We start from the raw sequence: 27,568 nt of genomic DNA, 5'->3' as shown, positions 1-27,568 counted from the left end.
TCGGAGGATCTATTGTTATGAGAGGATTGTCTACAGATAGCTGCAATTACGTTCATTGACCATCAGAGCACTAGCGAATGCAGTTGTTATTTGCCATCTGATATGGCTTCGAGGTTCAAGCTATAGTTGAATATCATCGCACACCCTTCTTTGCAGGAGGGGCCATCAATGAACAAGAATAAAATTCTTTCAAAAGCATGTCAGGATCAAGAACTGCATGTTGGAAAAGGATCTTGTTTCTCTGATCCCACAACAATTAATGTATACTATCCATGTGTTGTACTATATTCTTTCTAATATAATTGTGTTAACTATCTATACTAATACACGGACCAATTTCAGATCAAAAATGAGAAGTTTAATGTGTCGGGCAAAATTGGAAAGAGGAACAGGAAGCTGAATACTAGTACCTCTCATTTTCTTTTGTTTAGGGTACAAACACTTTATATAACATCAGTGCTGCTAGCAACAAACCATTAAACACTAATGATCCACCTAAAAGAGTAATGAATAAGCATTGATCTGGGTTCATTTTTCTAAACAGAGTCAGAGAAGTAATTCCATGGCTAGAAACAACTACAAATTGAACTGTCAAAATTTCTTCTGCTCATGGTATGAATCAGCCAGTGTGTTGAATGTAAACTCTAAAACGAATTGCTGCATATGTATGCTTAAGGACGTAGAGGCCAACATTAATGACTAGTTTCCCACCAGCAAACTCCAAAGGAAGCAGGATTTCTGAGATCAGCGATATTGGCGGTAGACTGGAGTGTACATGCAGCTCTCTGCATATTTAACGAGATCCTGAGGGCGAGGGAGACGGGTAGCCAGACCTGAGAGGCATAAGCAGATAATAGTTTTAGAACACTTAAGTTTAGGATAATATTCCTAGCTTAGGTAGAACCAAAAACGAGGAGCTCACCAAGTTCATAAGCCTTTGCTGCTACATTAGCTGCAATATGTGCTGATATCTTTCTAATATTAGAGAATGGTGGATAGATAAGACCCTTCTCATAGTTTTCCTCTGTAACTTGACCAGCCAAAGCTTCCGCTGTTGTAATAAGATGAAAAGGTTTCACCAGAGTTAAATCATATACATTCATTTGTATACAAAAATCTGTTTACAGAAATGAGCAGGTCAGTTGTTTTTCTGGTTATCGTTTCCTTCTATTATGTACATCAGTTAATTTCTTAAGCTCATGAAGCACTCCAGAATTGCTTACGACAGTGGGCTAAAGCATGTGTGCGGCTATCCATCTATGGGGCATTTGATCTTGACTAGTACCTTGAATGCTTTATGCTCGTGCATATGGCAAAATTTCTCAAATTCAAGGTAGGACATTAGTGCCTAGTAATTTTCTACCATGTCCAACTTTTAATGCTGAAATGATATTTCATACAAAAAAATGGAAATTATCAATCACATGTTACAATACTTACAAGCTGCCAACAAGAGGTCATCATGCACACGTATTGTACCAGACATTATAATGCCTAAGCCAAATCCAGGGAAAATGTATGCATTATTTGCCTGCACAAATCAAGAAAAGAATCAAAGTAGGCCTTAAAACTTGTGGCTATGAAACTAACCACCATTATTGGTATAAACAAGCACCTGGCCAGGGATAAAAACTTTGCCATCATATTTGACAGGATCAAATGGGCTTCCACTAGCAAAGATAGCACGTCCCTGCAGGTTGCAGTATTGCATGGGGACACTTAAAATATTACATTTCTAAGGCAAGGTTTTGTACACAAAAAATTCATAAATATTGGGTTAAAAATTCTATTTACCTCAGTCCATGTATAAGCTTCTTCAGCAGTACACTCGGATTGTGAAGTTGGGTTAGATAGAGCAAGAATGAGAGGTTTCTGACAATCATATGATGTAATGAGCTCCATATTTTGAGAACAAATTAAGGACTTGTGGTGTATCTCTTCATTTAAGTGCATGAGAGAGAGAGAGAGAGAGAACCTCATTCAGAGCTGCCATGGCCTCCACAACTTCCTTGGTAAATGTTTTTCCTACACCTGAAGTTCCTATCAGAACTGATGGTTTTATAGCCTGAGAAATGGAGGATAAAATGAAAAAACCAAGAAAGAATGCACTTTGAGATATTCGACTGTGATATCATAGCTTAAGCAGATATAAAACTCCACACCTTCACAGCATCTACAAGCTCCTTAATGGGTTCATGCTCATGAGCCCAGGGCTGCTTGAAATGCTGAATGGATTCCTTACGAGAGCTAACAATCAGTCCCTATCAAGCAAGTCAGGAAACCGTGAGCTGCAGCCGGAAATATGGCAAGGTTACCTGATACTCAGGATCGTATTATAGGAGTCAAATAGTCACAAGCATCAAACTTGATTGTGACCCTGATACCTTTGAGTCAACGAGCCAAATCTTCTTGCGGGCCTCTTCCACTGGAGCTTTTGTCTGCCAAAGCAAACACCCTCAATCAGACACCATTGAATATGTGCAGAAGTGCATGTTCGTAGCTAATCAATACCTTCTTAGATACTTCTAGTGCTATGAGCTCTGCTATACCAGTTCCAGCCTGTAGAAAGCAGATGGAGAGTTCAGAAACGATATAAAGAGAGAGAGAGAGAGAGAGAGAGAGAGAGAGAGAGAGAGAGGCCATGGAGATGGAATAAACTAATATGCATACTTGCACTAATGCTTAAGATATGAATTTGCAGCCAATGGCAGATTCAGAGTGGTGAAAGCAAGAGGCAACTCTCCAAGCGTCCCCCACTAAGGCCCTTTATTCTAGAAACCTCATAAATTGAACCCTTTGCTCTCATTATTGAGTTCATCAACAATTTATTTCACTAATTAGTGATTTAGTGTGTATCAGAAAGATGATGATCTGCTGGAAAAAGGCAAGTTTATTGTACATTGAAGTGATATTTATCTGCCAAAGTATAAAAAGACAATCAAAGTATATTATCATTGTCACATAACCTAGTAAACAAACATCGAGAGTTTATGGCATCAAATTTCCTATCAACTTTCAGAGAGAATTTTCCAATGCTAATACAATGATATATTTATTAAGAAGAAGAAAAAGAAGATGATGATGATGATGATGATGATGGAAATTTACCGGGTTTAAAAATGTTGAGGAACAGAATAAAGAGTGTAGCATCACTCGTGGAATTTATCAAGACGAAAAGATAAAGTAATGTACTGAACAATGGATTAGATATTGCTCTCAGTGTCCAAAGATGTAATGCGCATTAGCATGCTGAACACTTCTGAACAAGATGTGCCAATCTAATAGATATTGCTCTCAGGGGCCAAAGATGTAATGCACATCAGCATGCTGAACGGTTCTGAACAAGATGTGCCAATCTCATAGCAAGATACTTATTACTCTCCGCCCAACACGAGTCACTATTGAAGTGCAGATATCCCTATACCCCCACGTAAGATGCTGAACTCTACAAAAAGCGATGCAATTCCTGTGCAAAATAAGTAAAATGCAAGTAACTATCACCTCTCCAGCACCCAAAAATAAGAAAGTATGGTCAGCCAAAGCTCCTCCCACTAATCTTAAAGCGGCAACAAGTCCTGCTAGAACAACAGAGGCGGTACCCTGCACAAGAACAAGATTTAAAATCCAGAAATGGATGAGTATAAAAGTTTCACCAGAACAGAGAACCACAAATTTACCTGTATATCATCATTGAATACAAGATGAGTTGTCCCATACTTTTTGAGCAGCTCAAATGCATTATGATTTGCAAAATCTTCAAACTGGCAAATTAAAGCAATATTCAGGAGAATGATGGATCCAAGTTCTCTAGCTCAGTAGTACCAAATTGTACTAAGTTAAAGCAGCACAGAAAGGGATGATACTCATAATACAGACTGTATTGGGAGCAAAGAAAAGCAAGTTTAAACAAACCTGTACAAGGACTTTCTCCCCATAGTTTTGCTTAACTGCAGACATGAACTCATCCAGAAGCTCAGCATATTCCTGTAAGACCAAACAACAAACCACCTCATACTAAGAAAAAAAACAAGACAATTGACAAAGACTTGATTTCTATGCTCTTCACTTGAATACCAAATGTTCAAAAAGGAAAACAAATCACCACACCTGCCCAGTTGCCCTCCTCTGCCTGAGTCCAATATAGAACTCATCCTCCAGCAAGTGCTTATTATTTGTGCCAACATCAATTGTTACAGGCAGGCACTGTTAAATAACAAGAAAATGTTACACTGCCACACCCATAAAATTCAAATCCTCATCCTGTAGGGCAGGGGATATGAAAATTACTTTCCTTCCCAACTTGCTCATAAAAATTGAAGTGCTAGTTGCAGAAGTAAATGGCATGCCAACAGTAATGGATATCCAAAACATCAAAATCATGCATGCTAAATATGGTCATGTTAAATAAACTTTCTGATCAACTAAACAGATATCTTTTATTACAAGTAAAATACTTTGCTGACAACTTTCTTTCTTTTTTTCTCTTTTTTTGTTTGTAGAACCAACATGAGGACAACTTTATTGAATATCAAGTAAAAAAGAATAAGAAATCCCAACAACTTGAGTAGAATCTTCACGTAGAAAAAAAAGGTTATGGTAACACTTACTACCGAAGGACGAACTCCTCCAAGGGCTGTGTAAAGAGAAAGCTTTCCAACGGGAATACCCATTCCCTGCAACAGTTTCCAGAATTTGGTCAATCATATCAACAATTAACTGAGGGCACAAAAAAATAGTGAGTGAACCTAGATTAAAAGCAGATTTCCTTCTCAATAAGCTATACTGCTTATGATTTGATTCCAAAGCACAGGAACAGGAAAAAGTTTACCTGGCAGCCAAGATCCCCAAGCCCTAATATTCGCTCACCATCAGTCACGACAATAACTTGGATACTCCTCTCAGGCCAATTTTTCAATACTTCAAAAATTTTTCCCCTAAAAATTAGCAGTAATATAAGCAAGTTACTTAAACAAAAACAATCTTAAAAGCCAAAGCTTCGGTCTCACCAAATCAAAAGAACTTTGATAATTTATGCCAAAGAAAACCGAAGGAGAGGAAGCAGACAGTACTTCTCTTTTAAGCTGATGTAAAGACCCTGTGGACGTCTGAAAATGCTGCCATACTTCTGACAAGCCTCACCAACTACTGGGGTGTAAACAACAGGTAAAAGCTCTTCAACATGGTCGATGAGAAGCTTATAGAACAGCCTCTCATTTCTTTCCTGCAAAATTGAGCAAAACACATAAGTAAACTAGGCAATGCTGCGAGAACCATAACTATTTTCAGCAATCACCATCATGAACTACTAAAGTCAAAGATCTTATTACAGTCAACACCAATCCAAACTGCGTATTCGCAAATCTTTGCACACTAATAGAATGCTTGAAGAGTACAGTATGGAGTAATAAGAAAGAACACAAAAGCTTTTTAGTCATTTACTGCAGATTAAGTACTCTACCAAATCAAACCAGGCTGCTCAACTAATCCTATAGTTGTTTCATCAAATTTACCATGAACAAATTTATGTCCAACTCCCATAAATTGAACATAGAGTATTTTTACATTTCTTTCCTAGAATTTTGGAGAAAAAAAAATGCTTGACCATGCCAGCTGTTACTTGTCCAGCAAAAAGGTTAGACAAAGATAATTCTGAACTTCATGTCCTGCCCAGCTTTAGCTAGTTATTGCATTCTGCTAAAAAACAGAACAGACCATTTTGCGGAGCTAGTCAAATTTATTGACAAACTTATCCCAAACTTATGCAGGTAACATGTGCTTAAGTAATTAGGATGAGTTTTAGTTTGACTAAGTTATACTGTTTCCTGAGTCTATTACTATAATTTTTATAGAGGGGCACATACCTGGAGATCCATCATAGCCATGTACCTATGGAGGGGAACTTGATATTGGCGAAGAGTGTGCATCAATCTCTTCTCCTGATTAAAAATCAATAAACCAATATTAATAAGGATTTTCCATTTCGTGCAGGGCAAAATAAATTATAGAAACTTTATTGAATTCAGCAAGGCCTTGAGGCAACCTGATGTTCCTGAGACAGTATAACTGGAGGTAGAAGACCACGCAAGTAATGAGCATCTCTTTCTGCTTCAGTGAAGGCAAGGCCTTTGTTGTAGCGTGGGTCTCGCAACAAACTATGACCACTGCATCACAAAAGAAGATAATCCTCAACTCAGGCTCAGAGAACCATGAAAAATCTCCCATTGATTTCATAGCTTTTTCATGTAAATGCTAACTAAGCAATCATTTATTGAACTCCTTGACTATGGGTATAGATACGTGAAAGAATGACTAATAACATAACGACAAAGCAACTCAACCCAATGCCCTAAATACTGCAAGCAACTATATCAAAAGACTGATGCTTGCAAAACCATAATAAACATAAAGGCAAAAATAAATAGGTCAGTTATTTAAACATTAATATTTTTCATCCAAATTACGGAAATATTGGTAGTTTTATTTAGCTTCCATAAATGCAGAAACCCATCAAAATTAAAATTGACTCTGAAAAGTTTGACTTCTCTTTGTTCACACCCAACACCAGCATACAAGAATGTAAGCAAACTCTTTCTGACTCCTCCGGGTTGAAATCAATGAATATCTTAATATTGCCTGTCAATTTATAGTGATTGGCAATTATGGCAGAAAGTAAAATCATTGGATTGAACAAACTGCAAATCTTGCTACTAGAATACCGGTGTCCTTAGGATTGACATTGGTGAATTTGAACACATCATCAAGGGCACCAAAAAAGATATACAGTTGCTGAGGGATTGAGTGCATTGCCTCAGCAAGTATTTGAACAGACCACTCACCTTGATATATTCTTATTCTATTCCCTATCAAATAGAAGAATACTCTATGTCATGCATAACTCTCGAAGAAGTTCTGGAACTAAATGTCCAGATTATGATGAAGTAAATAAATTTAGAATGAGTGGACTAAAATGAACAAGACTGTTGCTGATACTTTTGTCTTAGCCCCAGGGAAGAGTATGAGCAACGTGTATTTTTTATGAAAGGAGGAAGGTGTCTTCTTATCACAGAAGAGGCACACATTGCCGTAATATACAATAGCACAAGATTGGTAACAATCCACTCATCAGACCAATTGAGTCGGATGCAGAAGAAGAAGAAACATAAACTAGATAAGGGAACAAGGGGAAAAGTAAACTGGGCAAGGAAAGAAAGCGAGGTCAATTTCTAGGAAATGGAATTCTTAAGGTCAGAATCTTTAAAAATTGGCTTTTATTAAAAAAAAATGGCTTTTATATCAATAACACGTAAGAACTATGAAAAAACACGAAGGAAAAAATTATAAAGCTCCTTATATGTTATGTTTAACATTATTCCCCTGATCTTGTGAAAGCATGCTTAGTACAAATCAACATTTAAAAATATCAATCACAAATGAGCACTTCAGCATTAAAACAAAAGAGTCTATTCATATATCAAGATTATTACGAATATGTCGTAATCGGAATCAAGGGTTCCAACATCTAGTTATAAGAATCCAACTGAGCAATTTCATTATTGCAAGTTCAAAAATTACATAAGAATTTGACACTGAGCAGTTCAGACATTTGTGGATAACGGGGCAACAGTAAAACAGTTCAGACATTTGTGGATAACCTGGCGATAGTAAAACTCCAGGGGGTTAGAAGCTGATCCTCTGTGGCTCTATCCTCCCCATAGATATCCCCAACGCCACCACCAACTCCTCTTTCATCAGTCATATCGAGCACAGATTCCCCATTCCTCATCTCCTTCAATGTACTCTCCATCACTCCACTGATCTTTCTCTCTCGTCTTCTGATCAAACAACCAAATGCCTTTCTCTGCCAATGACAGAAACTAAACAAAACAACAAAGCCTAAAAATAACAAACAACCCACAAAAAAAAACACGGAGTTTTCTTGAAAACAATAAATATTGTCCCTTTGCAGAAAAAACTCAGGGAACACACCTTTTCTAAGCAACAGCAAAGAATAAAATGGCGATGCTTGACAGCAAAGGCTTTGTTGCAATCCCACTTTTTATATATCAAAAAAAAGTGAACTCTTTCTATGTGGGCTTAAGTCAAAATTGAAAATTTCTGACAAATATGAACTAAAAGATAAAAAGAGAAAGAATTGATGGGATTTATATCGTCCATTACCAGAAAATGGGGGGTGTTGGCGTTGAATGAGAGCAGCATGGTGAAAGTTACGTGTGGACACAGGTTCTCCGCGTATTTGGAGAGAGAGAAATTCAGAGATTTCCACGTTTTCAGTGAGATCGATAGAGAATGTGATGAGAAGTGAAAATTAGTTAGCTGAAGCTCTCTCTCTTCTTTCTGTTCTTTTCTTTCCTTGCTAGTTGCTGCTATCTTGTATTCTTTTTTTTTTTTTTTCCCAAGTACTAATTTTTTTATTTTTTTAAGTTAGAGATCTGAAATCCGAGGCTTTGAATTCAAGTCTTCTACTTATAATTCCTCTCACCTAACCATGCAATCCAACCTTTTTCTATCTTAATTTGGCACATCTTCCCTATGCGTGCTTAATCAAAAAAAGAAAAAAAAAAAGTTATCGATGAAAATTTATCAAATACCTACGTCCTATGCCTACATTTCAATTTTAATGTTTTATTAATTTTGTGTGAGCTCTTTGTACAATTTTATTCTTTGGTATAGGAGTAATATCAATGTTTAAGTGTCATTATTTGGGTAGTGGTTTGGATGCAAGTGACAATTTTTCTTTTTTTTTTTTAACAATTGGGGCGTGATTTCTACGGAGCAAATTTAACTTGTTCTTCTATATAGGGTTCGTATTTATATATAGGAAGTTATTAGTATATTATTTATCTTAATTATTTTCCAAGTCTTAGAAACTCGGACAGAAAGTATTTTCTTTTTTCAAGAATAAATAGGAGAAAGGAGGAGGAGGGAGGGCAAAATTCTTGATTTATATACCATGTGCTTACTCTCTTTTCATTTAGATGGCTCTCGTTCAACACCAAAAGTGCATTGGGACATATATACAATACTAATATTAATACCCACTTTTAGAACACAATGAAAACACTACCATTTTTTCCCCCATTTTCCATGGATTGAATTGAATGAAGATCCACCTAAAACGGTCACTTTATATATATAGTTTGGTTTCTAAACATAATAAAGAAATTAAAGCAACTAAAACAATTTAGTTTGGGAAAGTTTTTTTAACATACAACATCTAACGTGTTTGAGATAGAAACTACAGATCAAATACAAAAATGTCACCAAGAAAGAACATGTGAACTGAAGTAGCAGCCCAAATTACAAGAAATAAAGCTCCAAAATGTTAGGTGCCTGTGGGCTAAAAGCACCTAATTTTTTTGGTAGATGAAATCATGAAAACATTCAACTCTCGTTCCTTCATTTATTTAGACGTACCTCTTGCTGGTTCTCTCCATCTTCGTCTTTAGATTCCACAAATAGCAGTAGACGTCTCTTAATTACTGACAAAAGTCGTCCTTTTTTTTTTTCTCTCTCTCTCTTAAATCTGAAAAAAAGAAACAGCAACCAAAAGAAAAAACATGATGGGTTTGTCTAACTTTACTAGCATATCGAACTATACACTGAATTCTTTTCTTTTCAACGAAGGCATTCCCATGCAAATCAAACAAGTTAGCTATTCTTTATTGAGAAGTGGTCGTGTGGCTTGCACATGCCAAATAGTTGATTGCATCATGTTGGACTAAATCTCAAGTTAAGTCCTGCCAATCCCTCCACATCATTTGTTCGTCTTGTTCTTTCTTTAGTCATTTTTTTTTTCTAGATTTTGGATCACATGTATTGTCAATTCATGCTCATGCAATAATGCATATTTTTTTCTTTCTGATGAATTAGGTGATCTATTATGAGTAATTGGGGTCATGAGGAGCTAATATCGATCACATCACTCTTAGCTTTTGTCAAATGCATCATTAATCGAATTTTCCGTGTAATTGTGCACGAAGAGATCAAGTTGATGTGAAAGTTAAAACAATATCAATATTGGATCGTGCCCAGGTTGGGATTCAAATCCTTTCTTCAAGTTTCATGTCAACTTTATTTTTTAATCCAGTTTCAATTGCTATTTTTAGAGTTTTTATAAAGACGTAAAAAGATGATGAAAAACATGTACTGGCCTGAAAACTAACATTATTCTTAAACAGTTGAGTTGGTAGCCGACATTTGACGAGGGAGTACCATTTTGAACAGCCCAAATTCTTGAATATGACTGGTGATATCTGCAGTTCAGTGTGAGAAGGAAGGCACGCACAACCAAAATTTGGACCTTGCTATGAACCATCAACCAACCATTTCTACCTTGCAAATGTGAAGACTAAGTCGAACTCATACATCAGATTTCAGGCTTCCAACTTGAAACTGTAGTCTAATCTCACAACCGAGGAAAATTTTCATTAGTTGATGCAATCTCCACACAGGAATGTCCTCTTATTGAAAAGCAAAAGTCAAATAATCCTAGCAAGAAGGAACGTACAATGATACAAAGGTGGTTAGCTACAATCCCCATCTTTGGACTTAAGTTGCCTAGGAGCACAAGTCCTTTCCACTAGATCATCAAGTCTTAAAAAGTGGGAAATTTGGTGTCATCTGAATATCTGAGCGGCACGGCGTCCTAGCATTTTCATTCATTCCATCTTATGGGGATATATCTATTAACCTATTATGTATGTAGCTCTAAGTTCATTCATTAATTGAATAATTATTATGTTGATTAAGCTTTCGGAAAGACTTTTACACTATTTTAACTTTTTTTTTTTTGAGATTCTATAGTCATTTTTGAGTATCCTACCCACAAGTGAAATTCACTGTTGAACGGTGAAATAAGTGTTATTGACCCTTAGGTTAAACATTGTTAAATATTTAACATTTGAATTATTATCTTTAGTGGAAGATATAAGTTGATAGAATGATACCCAAAAGCAACCATAGAATTTTCCTTCTTTTTCCTTCCATCTCAATACAGAACGGTTAGAGAGCTCCATTCAACCATCGACCATAAAACACTTCAAATCATCTGTCTCGAATTTTGTCTCTGTCCCGTCTTTGTTTAATTGTCTTGCTGCTAAACTTATTCTCCAATAGAATTCTAAGAGTTATTGATTATTTAACTTATTCACAATATAATGTTAAGAGTTATTAATCAACACACGTAATAGTTAAACCGGAAGAAAGGGACAGTACAAAGACAAAATCCAGAGCAAGCGTAGGCCATGAAAGCCATGAGGCTGCGTCCTAGTGCAACTGTTCATTTTTCTGGGCCAAGGAAATGTGGGACTATTATTCCTCCGAGGTTAAAAAATCAAGGGTATGCCTTTCTTGGGCTCGGCCCAATTATTTCAGTTGTGATTTCGAATGGTTGTGCTCTTTTGTCCATCAGGACCCAATTCAAGAGGCAACCATATTAACAAGATGACCGTAAAATCTCAAATTCTCTAATTAAAAAAAAAATGCAACTACTTAGGTAACTTTTCCCTCAATGCCTCCAAAAAAAAAAAAAAAAAATTGTCTTAGTTAGAATTAATGATTTGTACAATTGACCATGAAACTTGTGCAAGTAAGAATTTAACTTTCTGAAAATTTTTTAGTATTACACAAAAGAGAAAAACTTTCTTAAATAACAGAATTCAGAAAGTGCCCCCATAACTTGTTAGGGTAGGTAATGTTAAAAAAAAGGCACAAACAAAGGATAAATGTTTGAAATAAAAAAAAAAGAACATTTTTTTTGGTCAAGAGAAAGAAAAGAAAACATGATTTGTGTTGATTATGTCTCTACAAGATACAAATGATAACCAACAATAATTTAGTAACTTTTCCTCTTTAGTAATTCTCCCAATTCTCTCAATTTTCAAGTTCATGTTATTTCTGCCAAATTGGAAAAAGTTTTTAGGATGAACCCTTTTTTTGCCCTAAATGAATCCAAAACATGGGCAAGAAGTGGATTATGGATACTCGAGAGGTGTGAAAACAGAACAAAACTTGAGTAGGTGTTTAAAAATACAATAGTAGTTGTTTGAAAAAAAATTTAATAGTACAAATTGTACTATATCATTTAATGAAATAATGTGACAAAATCCAGACCACCCAAATGTGAGTAGTGAACACAAAAGCTAAAAGCTATAAAGCTCAAAGAAAGGATAAAAACAAGGTAAAAGCTACCCAAGCTTTTTGCCTAGGTATGAAAAACCAAAGTAAGAGTGCCCGATTCAGGTGTTTACTGGTTTATTGACCATTGGTTAATAGAAAGAGAAAATGAAAAAGAAACAATCAGAAATGAATGAATGTTTGTAAAGGCGCCCAAAGGACAAAACCCAATTTCCCGTGGCATATTGAGTACAAAGAACCTGCAAAAAAGCTTCTCTCATTCTCAACAAATGCAGCTTTTTAGGGGGCTAGGGTTTTGGCCATTTGTTAGCTTCAACTACAAATTTAATCACTACTAGTAAAATCTTTCAGCTGTTGACTGGAAGGAACAACTTGCTTCCATGGATCTTCGTCCTAGGCAAAGAACACCCTTTTCTGGGTTCACAAAAGATGAGGTCCTTTTTTTCCCCCTAAAACTTTTTCCAAAAATCTTGAGTTTTTCTCATCTGGGCTTGCATTAAAAGGTTCTGATAATCATCTAGTTTTATGTAGTTAGCTCCATTTTTGTTTATGAGGCCTGAGTTTGTGTATATTTATTTGTGTAGATGTTTATTTTTCTGAAGAAAGCATGATTGATTGCTGAAATGTATTGACCCCTGCCCTGATGTTTGATCAGTTGTTAATCTGCTTATTACCTTGATTAGAATATTAGTTTACTCTGCATTTATGGATTTTGCTTCTATGCAATTACATGTTATGCGAAAAATGTGCAACTTTTTTGTAGTCTCTCATTGGAGAAATTTTAAGTAGTTTAAAAGTTTGTTAACTTTTTTAGTACCTCATTAATCTAAAGGCTGTTCATGCCAACAGGTGATCCATTGAAAGGAAGGGGAAAAGAATCATGAAAATTTTCCGTACGAAACTAATGTGGCTATTTATTTTTGTTGTTTGTTTAGATTTATTTGAGTATCAAGTTACAAGAATGAATATGTAGTCTGTGTGTTCCTTTCTTTGTAGAGGAATCCAGTAAAGACTGTTTGTATATGTCATGTGTTTTCAATTTCTTTCTCAGCTGTGAAATTGGTCATGTACTGTTAGATTACAGCAGATTTGTCCCCAGTCAGTCAGTTTGAGGTAAGAATACCACTTTGTTGAATAGCATCCCTTGAAGTTGGGCCTACAGAGATTCTGTTGTGAATAAGATTCCATGGCATGATTCTAGTGTGATACTTGCCAAATTTGCTACCTTGCTGTCATAAACATGTAAAATTGCCAGATGATCAGGAAACAAGCTAATGCGATTGTTTGTAGATTAGGGGATTTTGTGTGGTTCTTCTTTTCTAATGACTTTAGTAGGCCTGTCGTAATCTCTCAGGTTTCTAGATTTCTGCCTGAGAAAATGAGTGCTTGTGGACTTTTGTTGTTTCAAAAAGTTTGCTATCCAACATTACTACCATTCCCTTTTTTGTGGTGTGAAAGACTTGGCATTAACATTGTTAATTATCACTTTTATGTTTAATTTCCTCATGCTATTCTGGCAAGAGTTGTCTTACGTGATTCTTTGTAATGTTAAATGATGTATTTAGAGTGAAAGAATGGAGCATTTCCTTAAAGATGCAGCGGACCGATCTTTCGACCGGGATTTTTGTAAGAAGCTGGCAGGGCTTTTCAAGTAATCTTGGAACTTTTTGTGCTTTTTAATTGTTGGAAAAGATCAATTTGATGAATTTCTTATTGGATGGTTACTCCTTCCTTTGACATGCTAAAATTGCAGCCGTTCTAAAGGTCGTGCAGGAAAACCTGTTGTAAAGTGGATTGAGGTACTCTTGCTCTGGCTTCTTTCCAGACAGGCTAGTGGTCAAGCTGATAACGTTTGATGTGTATATTAACAATACTTATGTCGCTGGATGTGTATTTAGGTCCATAATTGGTTTCAGAAAAGGCAGCAAAATTATCTCTCTGAAGATGCTTCAGCTGATGCAGCAAGAAAATTAACTCCTTCTCCAGAAGCTGGCGCTTTGATCAAGAAGAGTGAGAATTCCCAGATGCCAAAAGGTGCTTCTTATAAATATGCCGTGCTTTTGTGTGGGGATATAGACAAACAGGGTTTGCTCATGGATCAATCCCAACCCAAATTTCCAGAGATTTAAGCACGATTTTATGGTTAATATATTTATTCCACATGCAAGTACTTTCCTACTACCTTATTCTCTCAAAAAGTCACCTTTAGATCTGGTTGGCCTGATAAGAGGACAAATTTCCTGGTTACAGGTTGATGAACTAAAATTTTTTCTGTCTTGTATGATGCAACTTTGCGAGCTATTATATTCAATTAGCTTATAGATTTTAACAATGTAAAACAAGTAATAACTATATTCTAACAAATGTGAGAGAGCTTTAAAGCTGATAACTTGTATTTCACTCCTTTATTCCAAATGGATGTCCTAGCTAGAGTCGGCACTGCTTTAAAATGGACTTGGATAACAATAATGTGTGAAGCTTAAATAAGAAGTGGGAAACACATGGATTGATTTATGAATTGAATTTAATAAATGGAGAAAGTTAGGAAGCAAGTGCTCAATGGTAAAATTGAGAAAATAGTTACCACTCTTTTTACTTATTGCTTTTTATTGAAGAAAGTGAAAGTGATTTTTGCATGGTGCTAAATGCAAAGTTAGACATCCATTTGGCTGAATAGGGAGTAAGTGGGGATCTCAGTAGATCCACAGAATTTTTATGTTGTTGGATAAGATCGAGTTCCCTAAGCCTTTACAAGTCAAGCTGGGTACCCCTTCCTTGTCTAATTTTTAGGTATAGAACTCAGGTATATAGAAGTTTATCAGGTACAGAGGTATTTGAGGACAAATTCTGATTTGATTGTATTTTTCAGTTGTCTTGCTTGTAAAGTGCTAGGGTGGTCTTGTTCCTTCAACAGCATGTATTGTCTTTGTGGTTATCATCTTTCAAAGTCCATTGCCTTTTAGTGCTGTAAGTGAAATCGTCTTTTAGTAGCTTGCGTATTGATTTGCCAACTTGCAGTCCTGCTATTTATTAACAAATCATGTTAAAAAATTCAATCATTATTTGTCAAAAATTTTATCATTACTTTATTCAGCAACTAGCTAGAATGAGTTTGTACTTTTCCAAAGATTTTGACCGAAGGCTTGTGAAAGCAGATGAAGAGGTTCCAGATGTATCAAAGTTGGAATTTGAGGCAAGATCACCGAAAGATGGGGCTTGGTAAGCTCGTTAAACTAAGTTTTTCTTTTTCCCCTTGTCAAAGGAAAGGGGACTTGTTACCAAGCTTCTCTCTTGTTTTCTTTTTTCTGGATCAATACTTTCTTTACTCATAGGGCGTGTAGATTTTATCTTGTGCTAAGGTTTCCTTCAATTTCAAGTCAATTTAATGTGAGTCACAATTAGTTTAATTTGGCGAGTTTGCTATGTTGTCCTATGTGATCACGTTGTTTGTGTTATGAATGTACACATGCCTTCACAGTTTGCTCTTTTCCTTGGATATTTGTGTGTTATGAATGTACACATGCCTTTGCAGTTTTCTCTTTTTCCTTGGATATTTTCTTTCCTTCAAGTGAAACTTCTTGAACCTTTCCTGTTTTCTCTAAAACTATTTTCTAGTTGGCACGCAATAGTAAGCTTTTGCAATTGATGCTTTGCATGATCTTGAAGCACAAAGGCAGGACATAAATCTATTTGTGATCTTAAAGGGCTCAAATTGTTTATGTATTTCTTCTTGTCCTCTTGATTGTATGATAAGGTAGTGTTTTTAACAATTAACCATATAGTTTGTTTGCATATACCAGATGTAAACCTAACATGGGAAAAGAATTCTTCAGGTCTTAGAGTCATCTTTCTGGATCAAATGTCTCATTTAATAAATGCTCATGAATTAACCTCTGTCAAAGTCCACTTAGGTTTGACTTGCAGTTGAATGAGAGTTCATTTTACAGTGTAAAGGAGGGAAAATTCTGTACTGTGTCCAAAACTGTTAGTTTGTGGAATGCTTACATCAATAAGGCAAACCATAAAGGAGAAAAATACCAGATGTGTGCAGTTCTACTCTGTTTTTGGGCTTGAATTTGAAATGCTTACATAAATAAGGCAAAACAGGCATAACATGCTTATGGAAAAGTTGGTCCCTGTCGTTACATGGTAAAGATTGTCATTCCTGAAGAAAAGGCTGCAATTTCATGCGTAAGACTTGTTCTAACCTTTTTTGATGCCTTACAGGTATGACATCGAGACATTTCTTGCCCACCGAATGCTCGACTCAGGGGAAGGAGTAAGTGCTTAAATTTGATCAAAGGATTTCCTAGTCCTAATAATTTGTATATATTTCACTATAGCGGTGTATATGCCGAGTTTCCCCACACTAATGTTGAACCCACAGATAAATGCTTCATATTTTTTAGTTTTAGGATGCAATGCTATTTGGTGCCAGCATATTTCTGTTGCTTCTTTTCCTCTTTGAGTCTTAAGGCAATATCTGTCCTGTAATTGCAGAGCCATTGTGTGAAGCAACATTATAGTAACCATTGGAAAGGTGCAAAAGCACATCCAAAGGCTGATTGCCTCATATTTATATCCTATATTTCTTGCCTGGCTATGTCTATAAAATCCAATGGCACTGAGTCCACCCAAAAATTACTATCATTCTGCATGGGTTTCCTTGTGCCCAAGGTTTGATCTTTCTTGGTTTATTACAGGAGGTTCGAGTAAGATATGTTGGATTTGGGCCTGAGGAGGATGAATGGGTAAATGTGATAAAGTCAGTACGTGAAAGATCTGTCTCTTTGGAACACTCTGAATGCCACAAAGTGAGAGTTGGAGACATTGTACTGTGCTTCCAGGTACCTCAGTTTGTCACCACCTTCTCTGTTACAGTCCAGTTGGAGGAGTTCATGACTCTGCCATTGTTACAAATGAGTGGAATTATTTAATCCACGAGGACTGGCCTACAGATGGCAACCTAGGATTTATATGTGGAAAATAATTGGTTGTGAACTGTAATTGCACTTTCTGTCATCTGAAGTCCATTACTTCTGTGACAATAGCAAAAGTGTTTTGAATGTCAAAAATCATGTTGAGCAAATAATACACAGAATATTCTCACTAGTTCAAAGGCTCACATTAGTGTGTAATGATTTTTATTTTTAATAGTTCAAAGGCTCAAATTATTTTTATTTTTTAAATTTCATTAGTGTGTAATGATGGGCTCACATTTTTTAATTTTTGCTGAATAACATCAGGAGCGAAAAGATGTAGCGCGATACTATGAAGCTGAAGTTGTAGGAATTGAGAGAAGGTTGCATGACATTAGAGGTTGTAGATGCCTTTTCACAATTCGGTACACTCATGATAAAATTGAGGTGAGTACCATTTCCAGGCAGTGTGCAAAATCCAGGTTTTTGGCTTCCTTTTCAGTTAGATGATGTATTGTTTCTTAAACACATTCTTTTGCTTAGCTAAGGTCTTCCGTAACTTTTTATCCTTGCAGGAAAAAGTTCGTTTGAGGAGATTATGTTTCCGGCCGAGCATATTAGGGGTTTCAGGAAAGCCTTAGCCAAGTAATTATGGTGCTGAAACAAATACATTTTTGAGCTTTTTGAGAAGTGGCTAATCTTTGTGAGGTTTGAGTTCAAGTACACCAAGTAGACAGCTGAGACTATACCAATTATACATAGACTAGGTCTTTCTTTGCAGAGAAAGCTCTAATGGTAATTAGTGGAGTATAATGTGAAATATCTTAAAGTAGTGTTTTTCTATTGATTCCATGAGGTTGTGCTTATGCATTCCTCATTTGTAAAGCTATGGTTTCTTGCTTATTTCTCGGAAACAATGAGCTTGAATGAAGACTACTAGTCTCAAGAAGGCAACTATTGTCTGAAATCTGCTATGCTGTGTTTTTTTTTTCTTCTTTTAAACATGGATTTTTGTAATTGGTGTCAAGCTGTTTGAGTTGTACATTGGTTGCAAAATGAACTGGATGCTGCTCTGCTCATCCCTACCTTGTTAAATCATCAGCTTTCATGTGCTCCTGTGTATACTGTAATTGTGTTGTCAAGTAAACTCTCACCTTTTTAATTTGTCAGGTTGAATGGAAATTTAGTTGAAGTTCATTTTTGCCTCATTGGTTGCAATTTTTGTTTTGTTTTCCCCATATTTTGCCACACCTGTTGCACTTTTTTTTTTCTTCAATTTACTTAGAAGAGAAGTCTCTCTCTCTCTCTCTCTCTCTCTCTGCTGTTGATCATTAAACAACAACAATTGAAAGAATGTATAGTCGAAGAGACGTATGATTTAGACGGATGGTCATGAGATAGAATCAACAAATCATTTGCCAACGGTGGGATCCTTTTGATCTGTGATTTGATGTGCCTCCGTAGTCCTCTAAACTGCTGTATGGACGTCAAGTATTCCAGCAAGCACCGCCCTCGATCAAGATTTCAAGATGGAGACTTGGAATTTTCGGGATCCTTTCAGGCCAAAAGGGCCCGCATCAAGAACATAATAAAGGTCGATGTGGGAGCTTTATCCTTGTTCTACTGGCTCTGAGGCCGTAACTAACAACTCCAGCTGAGGAGGAGGAATGGGACAAGAAAGCCATGTCCGTGCATAGGACATACCTGGTGCCAGTGCCTGATGGTGATTATCATGTTTCCTCCTCCTCCTCCTCCTCCGGCCAGCTCCTTTTTATAGATAGGCACGTTGGGGGCGATGTCAAACCTGATGGTACTATAGTAGATCCAGCCGAAGACTGACATTGGTTGCGACTTACCTTACAAGACTTGGACTTTTGACGTCTCTTAAAGTTTTGAGATACATGGAGGATTCTCTGGAAGATCATGCCATTTTCGTAGGTTTGAATCGAAGTTTCTGGCTCTCAGCAACCGATTTCCCTGGATTGAGGCCCAATTCCATTTACGTCGCTGATGATTAACATTTGGAGGCCATGATCTTGGCATTTTTAACTACAAAGACGAGACTTTTGAGCCCTGCTGTTATCCCTGTGACCGCAAGACCATTAAAAGGATTGAACCATAGCCAGTTTGGTTCACTCCTTAGCCGCTCTAGGCCCCTTCTACTTAGTTACTAATTATGTTTTTTCTACCTTAGTAAGGATGCTTGTCTATTTATTATCAGAAAAAGGACTGTTTTCTTGATTGACCTCAGCAGTTTCAGTTTCAGCAGCGTATTTCTTGATTAACCTCAGGAGTTTGTGCGCGTGCTAGCATTGGAGTCGTCGTGGCCTAAGTTGATAGTAGTAGATCTTTTTCTCTCTTTTTTTTTTGTCAGTTTCAAAAACTTTATATATTTGAACTTCGTTGCCAATATAAGTGATACATTGATAGGCGACCTGTCTGTAAGAACGTATGGTTTCAAAGGTATGTCCTAACTCGTAATGATAATCAGAGCTGAAACCGTTTAAACTTTTTATCATCAAAAAACATTTTAGCACCAAAAAAAAAAAAAAAAAAACTTTTCGCACCTTACTCTTCTTTTTTTGCCCCCGTCTGGTTCGAGGAACAGAATTTGTGTCCCAAGTTGGTAATTTCTTGCTCAATAAATTTTTCCTCCTTTGTTCCTGTTGCCCTTCTGTGTCTTTTTAAATATTGAACCTTTGCTGCCATATTCATCCATTTCTCTTAAATCAGAGATTTGAGAACATTCCTGATGTTGCACTTTCTTTTTTGTACTTTCTTGTTGGGTCATGGGTGCTGTCTTACATGTGGTTTGTGTATTCTGATTTGAACAATTTGGAAATGAAAAAGAAAAAAGTGTGATATGGGAGGATTATGAAAATAAGAAATTAGACAAGCCAAAACAATTTTTCCTTTTTTGGTCGAAATGCATTGAGGCTAATCACATGTGCTGAATTTCTATATATTGATCTGTTCTTTATTTTTTATCAATCTCGACTATTATTGGTCCTACTGAGTTCGCAAGTGTATGAGAGCATGCCATGAGGTCTTCATAAAGTGCATTGATTTTTGGTTTCAAGTTCACCTTCTTTTTTGTGTTTTGTTGTACTTTGTCGCATTAAACAGCTAGTGAATGTATTTTGTTACATTACTTGCCCTTTATTTGCTCTCTTCTCTGCTCAAGAACACAAGTGGAAAGCATGGGGGGAGGGGCAACAAAATCATTGTGTAAGAGCATTTCAACAAATTACACTCTTAACTATACACCCTTGAAACCTCTAGAAGGTTCTGCCCAATTCTAGTTCCTAAAGTCTCTTATATACAAACTCTAGACCCTTCTACCTCTTTCAAGATTAGCTCGGAGGAATCCGGAGCATTTACAAATTTTATCCAATTTTTAGCATGACCTCGATGCGTTTTTCTCAAAACCTCTTTGCCCTTTCTTCCGTAGTTTTCTTGTTGAACCTCGGAGGCTAAAGATCATAAATTTTCCCTAGCCAAAAGCCCTAAAGATGGTGCACATCCGATGCCTGTCGGGGTAAAACATGTGCAGACTGCATTGCATCACATGGAAGCCAAAGTAGCCTGTCTCGATGCCAATATTACCATAGCAAGGCCACATGCATGCTCGTACCACCAAAGAGTAGGAAAAATTACATTACAGAGAATATAAGATGCACTGATAAGAAGATTTCCCGAGTCTCGTGGATGATGATTATTCGGTGCAGAAATAAGACAAATACACCTAACGGCATAGCCTCCAATATCATTTTTCTCAGTAGCGTCTCCTCCGAGCTTGGCAGTCATATCAGACGCACCGAATCCAGGAGCAACAGACGCAATGAGAAAATAAATACTCCCCTCACAGTAGTGTTCTGTTGTTACTAGTGTTCTATGTAAGCCATTTTCAATCAAGATGGATTTACATTTCTCCTCCAGAAAGCAGTCACATTGCCCCCAAGCTTTTTCAACGGAACAGAACTTTTTTTTGCATCACAGAGACCAGGTGTAGAAAAATGCCCATAAATAACGATCTTCGGTAATTATCACAATCAACATCTCAAAGTTGTCAAATCCTAAGGATAAAAGTTCGAACTCAGACAAGGACCCAAAAGTGGAGAAGGCCATCAACTGATAACATTAGGACTTCATTGTAAAATACTAATCACAAGTCCAATAAAGCTATCAGCAACACGGGAGGCTGTGCACTTTGCAATAGATGATTATTGTTTTATGACTATACAAAGCTAGACCAAAGCCTAATCTACCCTATTCTCAAACTTGACTAAATACCTAAAGCATGATCAGGATTGACATCTGGTGCGCATAAACCACCACACAATGATCTGATAGCAGGACTTTTGCATACATTAACTCCCTCAGATGATGAGTCAGGTTGAAGAGAAACAAGGCAATATTTCTCTTTAACAGAAGAGAAGGCACTATCTTGGTTCATACAACAGAGCACTCCGTAATGCCCATAATAAATTCATAGCAAAATTGTGATATGCTTCAGGAAACAGTTCGCCCATAACATACGGATGCAATATAGAGATTCTTAGCCCATTTCTCCTGCAGTAACATCACTATAGTTCAGTACCAAAAGGGAGATTATCAATCAGAGGAAGAACTTAAAAGACAAACTAATGTATGGTCAACCTTGACATGTGTGCTGGGAAAAGCAGAAGTTCGAAGAGTCTCTTGTGTCTCATCTGCAGGCTTTCTTCTTGGAACACTAAGAACAAAAGCAGCTTGATCCCACGTAGCAGCAGTAGCTGTGATGCGATACCCAGCATCCCATCTCCTATGAATACCTTCACTAGGGTACAGGAAGTCCAATTCCACAACCTGAAAACAACACACACATAATTCAGAAATTACAAGTTCATCAGCAGCCGCAAAATTAGTCATAAGATGCTGCATCCCACAAACCTGATCAGAGAATCCAGCACCACGGGACATAACAATTGCCCATCTAGTTCCAGCAGTTGCCATGGCAGTAACATAGAAACCCTCCCTCCATTTCTTATTTATCCACTTAAATGGAAAAGACTCGCTCACTTTATAGGACTGCTGTAAATACTGAGTACCTATTTTTAAAGAAGCATGAACAAATAAGGCAAGTCTGCAGCACAAAATTTATCATAAATTGGCATTGACCTTAAGAAGCAGCACTAACCCTTTGACATAACAACCAATGAGCTCCCATTGTTTGCCCCTGCTATTGCACTAATGTAGTAATTCTTCTCCCATTGTTCCATAATCCATTCCTACACCAAGACAGTAAAATAGATGAGCATGTTAACGCCATAATAATAGATATCTGAAGAACACAATTAACAGCGAAAGCACAAGATGGCTGCAAGTCAAGAAAAATAGAGAAGACACCTTGTGAAGAAAATAAGCTGAGAGCTCATAAACTTGAGCAGTGAACCCAGTGCCGGCGTCCATTATCAGGGCCCACAAGTTTGAACAAGAGGCCACACTGCTGATAAAAAGACCATCCTCATTTCCTTTCTCAATATGCTGAGAAAGCCTCATATCTGCCACATTATAGTGATACCTGCAACACCAACCAACCACCATTATATCAATTCATTACTCAACAGTGAACCTGGAACACGGAGACCTGAAATTTAATACCGTTGCTTCATTGGGCGACGAGCATTGTAAACGCTAATCCACTGGGTTGCCGGCATTCCCATTCGAACTTTCTTCTTTGGTTGCTCATCGTCATCATCTTCAATTGTTAAACGACCTCTCTTATGTCCAACTTGAAATATAAGCTTCATGAAAGAGAGACCAAAGTTAGGAACAATCTGAATCACTTTCCAGAAGATCTCAAGCTCTTTACCAGGAAGCAGTAAGGAGAATGGCAATAGAAAATGCAAAGAACCTTCTGAGCACCATCAGTATTAATTGGCCTGATGTCAGGATTTGGGCCAACTATCCCGTCAAAAAGGGATATATACTTTGCATAATTAGGCTCTTCATCAAACTTCAAGTTCACCACATACTCAACAAACTGCCGGAAAGGTGCAGGACAGAAGCAACAGAGTGTATCTGGAGAGGTTGCCATCTTCTTTTTGCAGACAAGGAAGCCTTTATTCTCACCCTATATAAACATTGTATAAGAATAACAAAGTGTATAGGGTAGAGTTCAAAATATTAGATTTACAAGCAGTCAACCTGGTATCCTTGCCAAGGAAGGCGACCACGAAGAAGAAAGATGAGAGTATAAGCAAGAGATTCAAGATCGTCCCTGCGGCTTCCAGTTCTTCCAAGATGGGCATGAACACTTGCATAACGTACGGTTCCTCTGAAACATTCAGCCTTCTGTGTTAGCGAGCAATGACATGAAAGTAAAAGAAAGAAAGCAGGCCACGAATCACATGTAAAAGAAGCGAAATATTGCATTATTACAATACCTGAAAACATCTGGTCGCTGATCATAGTCAACATGAAGGCCGGTTGAACTATCACGCCACCGGGTAGCTGAAGGGCCAGACGGCATACAAAAATGAGAATTTGACTTTTTCTTATTAGTGATTGATAAAGCATTGATACACTTGGATGTTTACCTAGTCCAAGATCAACAAGAAACAATTTTTTCTCGTCAGCCGTTCCAGGTGGACCGAGCAAAAAATTCTCTGGTTTTACATCTCCATGCACATATCTGCAAAGTTCAGCCGTTACAAGAATAGAACAAGTAAATTCCTCGAGTTGGAAGGGAATCAATAAAGTTATTAATGCCTCTGAACTTCACATGGATATAAATCTGCCTAATTAGCTTTAATAAAGACATTGCTAATGCAAAGCCTTGGATAACCAGAATCATGTAACCACTTTAGCCAACCAATACAATCAAGCCACACATTATTACACATACACCAGCAATTAAATGAGAATCTGTATGCTACACTTAGCAACACAAAGGAACACTGTAATCCAGAAATTTTTTTTATTACCATGTCAATTAAATTCGTATACTCAAAATTTCTTGTAAGATACTAGCAGTAAACATTCTTATCCAGTATTTCCATGTTAAACTTTTCACAGTTCTTTCCTGCTACAGATTAAGAATTCCTCTCTAAATTCGATAAATCCCAGACCCTGCACACTTTTTGCTTGCACCAAATACTAAAACCAAGAAAGGGTCAAGGAAGGACTTATAGCAAGTCACCTTAGGTATCTCGCACAACATACTTTTAATTGAATATAAAGGCAAGGAAACCTAAGACAGCAGAACAATCTTTTTCTCATATAGGACCCAAAAGGATAAAGATTGCATGTGTTAATGACAGAAAAATTACCCTCGGGAATGCAACTTCTCTAGTATGGAGATGGCTTCAATGGCGATACAAGCAACCATCTCAATAGACATTCTGTAATCGAAAAACAAGAACAGGCATTATAAGTTAATCAAATGATTCAGTATTAAAAAAACAGTGATCACAATCATCTCCAAGGCCCAAAAGAGAAACTAACGTGTGAGAATTGTTATTCCAGACATCCCATAAACTGGGACCAAGCATATCCATGACCTGCAAAGAAAATAACGCTTTTCAAATATAAGTTTCCAGTTATAAATATGTAAAACAAAAGTATTGAAATGGAAAATATATTATAAGCTTAGTGGCATACCATAATGTAGTAGTCACTTTGCCGACCCTTGTGATGCACACGTGGTATGCCATGACTCCCACCAAGTGCACTAAGAAGTAAAACCAAGGAAATAGATGGAGGCATTGCAGCAGCAAATTACAAAGACAAAATTTCATAATGATAACAGCAAAGATGACTTACGTGTACACTTGCCACTCATACGGTGGTCCATAGTTACAGCCTTTGCTGCTTCTATGCTCAAATTTCAAGGCAACCTAGAATTGGACATTGAAATACTCCATCTTGTTATCATGAAAAGAAGTATAGATGCAGCTACTATGCAGAAAAAGAATGACAAATGCCATACCTCAACAGCTCCTGATCCCGTTCTCTCATTTGGATTTGGAGGATTAATTCGACGACCAACATAGACCTGCCCAAATCCTCCTTTTCCCAACTTCCTCTCAATCCGATATGCTGGTGAGCCACTGACCTGGACCTATAGACACAAACAAACAGAAATAGATATTCCAATCTCTGTAGGACAGCCTAACAGCCTTTGACAACTGACAGTAATACACACAGAATTCCACTGTGAAATTAATCATTATATGCAAGCACCTCCTAGAGAAAGCAAAAAGCAAAAAGGATTAGTTTGCATCAATCAGGTAAATTCACCTACTTCAGTACAACTGATCTTTATCCAAGAGGAAATGAAAAAGAACTTACCTGTTGAATAACTAATTCACAAAAGAACTCTTTCTACTAAAGCTGGTTTAGAAAAGTTCAATTCCTCACAAACTATATACCCAATCAACATTAAATTTTGAATAACGCAACAAACTTAGCAACAGAAAAATGAAAATTAACCAGCAAAAACATCACAGTCCCCAAATGCCCCTCCCTCAAACTGCACAGTTGAACACTTGTTCAACAAATTTCTTAAAACTCTGGCTTGCAGGCAACTCTTGACACCAACTAAACGCAGAGCTGAGTCATTTAGAACCAACTACTTTAGCGTCCCCAAAAGTTCATTCTAGACGGTCACATAAATTTGAAGAGAAAAACACAAAATTCCAAAGTATCAACTTGAAACCTCATATTAGCACCCTTAAGAAATGAAACAACACCTGCACCCACCTTTTGTTTTCTTCTTTTACTGGTTCCAAAATTTATTCAAATAAAACATTTGAACTCATAGTGTTTGAAATTTTTTCTCCTGAAATGCCTCATTAAATAATCATATCAAAACCACCATAGTCAATCTAACAACAAAAATACCAACTTTACCAAAACTTGCACAAAAAGTTGACAAGTTGGACCAAAGGGAAACAGGATTTTGCAGTTTCAAGTATGATATGCAAGGGCAGTAGTAAAAATAGATGTACCCTCTCGGGAAGGGGAGCAGTGCTGCCTTCGTCATCAGCCCCCAAGCCCTTATCACCACTCCGACCTCCGCTATCGTATTCATCCATTATTTCCTTTTCCCCTACCTCTTCCTTCAAGTTCAAATTAACTGCGTCTCTTTTATCCTCTTGTTCACCAACCGACGCCGTTTTCTTCACAGCATTCACATCATTTCTCTGCTCATCATCAGCATCATCATCCACCCCAAACACTGGCAACGGCTGCTCCGCCTCTTCCTTCTTAATCCTATTCTTATTTCTATTATTAATCCTCCCTCCGGTTTTATTCCCTGCTGTCGTTCGCCTCTGCCGAGTAGTCCTCACGGCTCTCTTCGCCGGCGTTGCAGCTCTCCGGCTACTGTTTCTCCTCGGCTGTTCGGAAGGCTCGTCCTGTTTAACGTTAGCAGCAGCAGCAATCGGCGGTCCACGGCGGCCTCGTCTCACTCCGCTACGCAGTTGAGGCATAGCGATCGTCCATCAACTCTTCTTCTGATGTGAATTCGCTAATCCGACCTTCATCAAATCTTCTTCCGATCGGCTAGGTTAAAATCGAATCCAAGAAAACAGAAATGAACCAGAAACTCCGCAGGGAAAAAAAAGGTTCGTTATTCCACGATCGAATCTCACTTGATCGATGAATTAATTGAAAAATTACGGCTTCAAAATTGGGAAATTAGAGATCCGAATTAGGGCCAAAAAAAATCACAGCAAAAAATTAGTGAAGAATGGTTCAAGAAATAGAAAGAGACAGAGATAGAGAGAGAGAGAGAAGCATATACTTCTTTTCAGTCGTCTTGATTTTTCTTTAATAAAGTATAATACCCTTACCCAGGCAATTATTTTTCGTTTTCTAGTGATTTTTATAGTAGTACAATTTAGGAGCCTTTTTTTAATTATTTTGGAGGAGGTTTATTTTGTGGATGCGCTCGTGTTTAACCGGGGCATGGTGACGTGGGTAATTTTCATTGGTTGGTTGGAGATTAAAAATTTGATCGATTCTTCGCCAAGGTTTTGAAGTGAGAATACGATACTCGCGGTTGGTCGAATAAGACGGTGACAGGTTGTGGTGGATACACGATTCTTTGGGGATGGGGGATGTAGGGTAACAAAGCTCCAGGGGGTTTTATGTGCGAGAGGGCAGGAATAGAGGTGCACACCAATCGAATAGCTTGAATCGGGCTCGCGAGTAGCTTGATTAGCTACTCGACTCGAGATCGATTTTGTTCGATCTCGAGTCGAGCTCAAGTAGCTCGAATATATGAAACGAATCGATCTCGAGTAGTTAGGATGAGGCATTTTTAGTTCGTCGAGTAGCTCGAGTAGGGGTGCATGATTAAATCGAGCTCGAGTCAAGTATTCGACTCAATATTGAGCTCGTGTTAAGGGTGCAGGATGAAATCGAACTCGAGTACTCGACCTCGAGCTCGAGCTCGAATGGCACGCCGAGCTCAATCGAGTCGAGTCGAGCTCGATTTTTATTTC

At 37.4% G+C, this 27,568-nt stretch overlaps 3 protein-coding genes across 5 annotated transcripts; 1 reads left to right on the top strand and 2 right to left on the bottom strand.

Annotated features, from left to right (window-relative positions):
* Positions 1–379: 379 nt before the first annotated feature.
* On the bottom strand, positions 380–8,313 carry LOC113781188 (NADP-dependent malic enzyme). 3 transcript variants are annotated; one of them, XM_027327064.1, is made up of 20 exons: positions 8,179–8,313; positions 7,653–7,858; positions 6,041–6,161; positions 5,862–5,936; positions 5,070–5,221; positions 4,829–4,934; positions 4,608–4,673; positions 4,108–4,203; positions 3,913–3,984; positions 3,678–3,761; positions 3,502–3,600; positions 2,512–2,559; positions 2,385–2,438; positions 2,163–2,261; positions 1,976–2,065; positions 1,795–1,872; positions 1,616–1,690; positions 1,441–1,531; positions 923–1,051; positions 380–833 (listed from the first exon to the last, which is right to left on the bottom strand). In XM_027327064.1, the coding sequence occupies exons 1-20, from the start codon at positions 8,215–8,217 to the stop codon at positions 745–747; spliced, it is 1,869 nt and encodes a 622-aa protein (XP_027182865.1). In that variant the 5' UTR covers positions 8,218–8,313; the 3' UTR covers positions 380–744. The 3 variants fall into 3 exon arrangements, with proteins under 3 accessions (XP_027182865.1, XP_027182867.1, XP_027182866.1); XM_027327066.1 differs by having other exon boundaries at positions 7,653–7,874; positions 8,179–8,306; XM_027327065.1 differs by lacking the exon at positions 8,179–8,313 and adding an exon at positions 7,987–8,111 and having other exon boundaries at positions 7,653–7,874.
* A 3,927-nt stretch (positions 8,314–12,240) lies between these two features.
* On the top strand, positions 12,241–18,244 carry LOC113781730 (protein SAWADEE HOMEODOMAIN HOMOLOG 1-like). Its single transcript, XM_027327713.1, has 9 exons — positions 12,241–12,590; positions 13,722–13,807; positions 13,910–13,955; positions 14,055–14,190; positions 15,312–15,375; positions 16,384–16,435; positions 16,860–17,003; positions 17,403–17,522; positions 17,651–18,244. The coding sequence occupies exons 1-9, from the start codon at positions 12,537–12,539 to the stop codon at positions 17,714–17,716; spliced, it is 768 nt and encodes a 255-aa protein (XP_027183514.1). The 5' UTR covers positions 12,241–12,536; the 3' UTR covers positions 17,717–18,244.
* A 2,840-nt stretch (positions 18,245–21,084) lies between these two features.
* On the bottom strand, positions 21,085–26,895 carry LOC113779152 (casein kinase 1-like protein HD16). Its single transcript, XM_027324626.1, has 16 exons — positions 26,069–26,895; positions 25,048–25,179; positions 24,882–24,955; positions 24,720–24,789; positions 24,564–24,619; positions 24,389–24,460; positions 23,657–23,751; positions 23,504–23,570; positions 23,265–23,394; positions 22,972–23,190; positions 22,719–22,861; positions 22,464–22,638; positions 22,255–22,345; positions 22,008–22,165; positions 21,735–21,923; positions 21,085–21,647 (listed from the first exon to the last, which is right to left on the bottom strand). The coding sequence occupies exons 1-16, from the start codon at positions 26,549–26,551 to the stop codon at positions 21,588–21,590; spliced, it is 2,214 nt and encodes a 737-aa protein (XP_027180427.1). The 5' UTR covers positions 26,552–26,895; the 3' UTR covers positions 21,085–21,587.
* Positions 26,896–27,568: the final 673 nt, after the last annotated feature.

The sequence above is a fragment of the Coffea eugenioides genome, chromosome 8 (assembly GCF_003713205.1).
Source record: "Coffea eugenioides isolate CCC68of chromosome 8, Ceug_1.0, whole genome shotgun sequence".
Taxonomy (NCBI): Eukaryota; Viridiplantae; Streptophyta; class Magnoliopsida; order Gentianales; family Rubiaceae; genus Coffea; species Coffea eugenioides.
The sequence above is the reverse complement of the archived record's forward strand: the minus strand, read 5'-3'. Positions and strand labels throughout refer to the sequence as shown.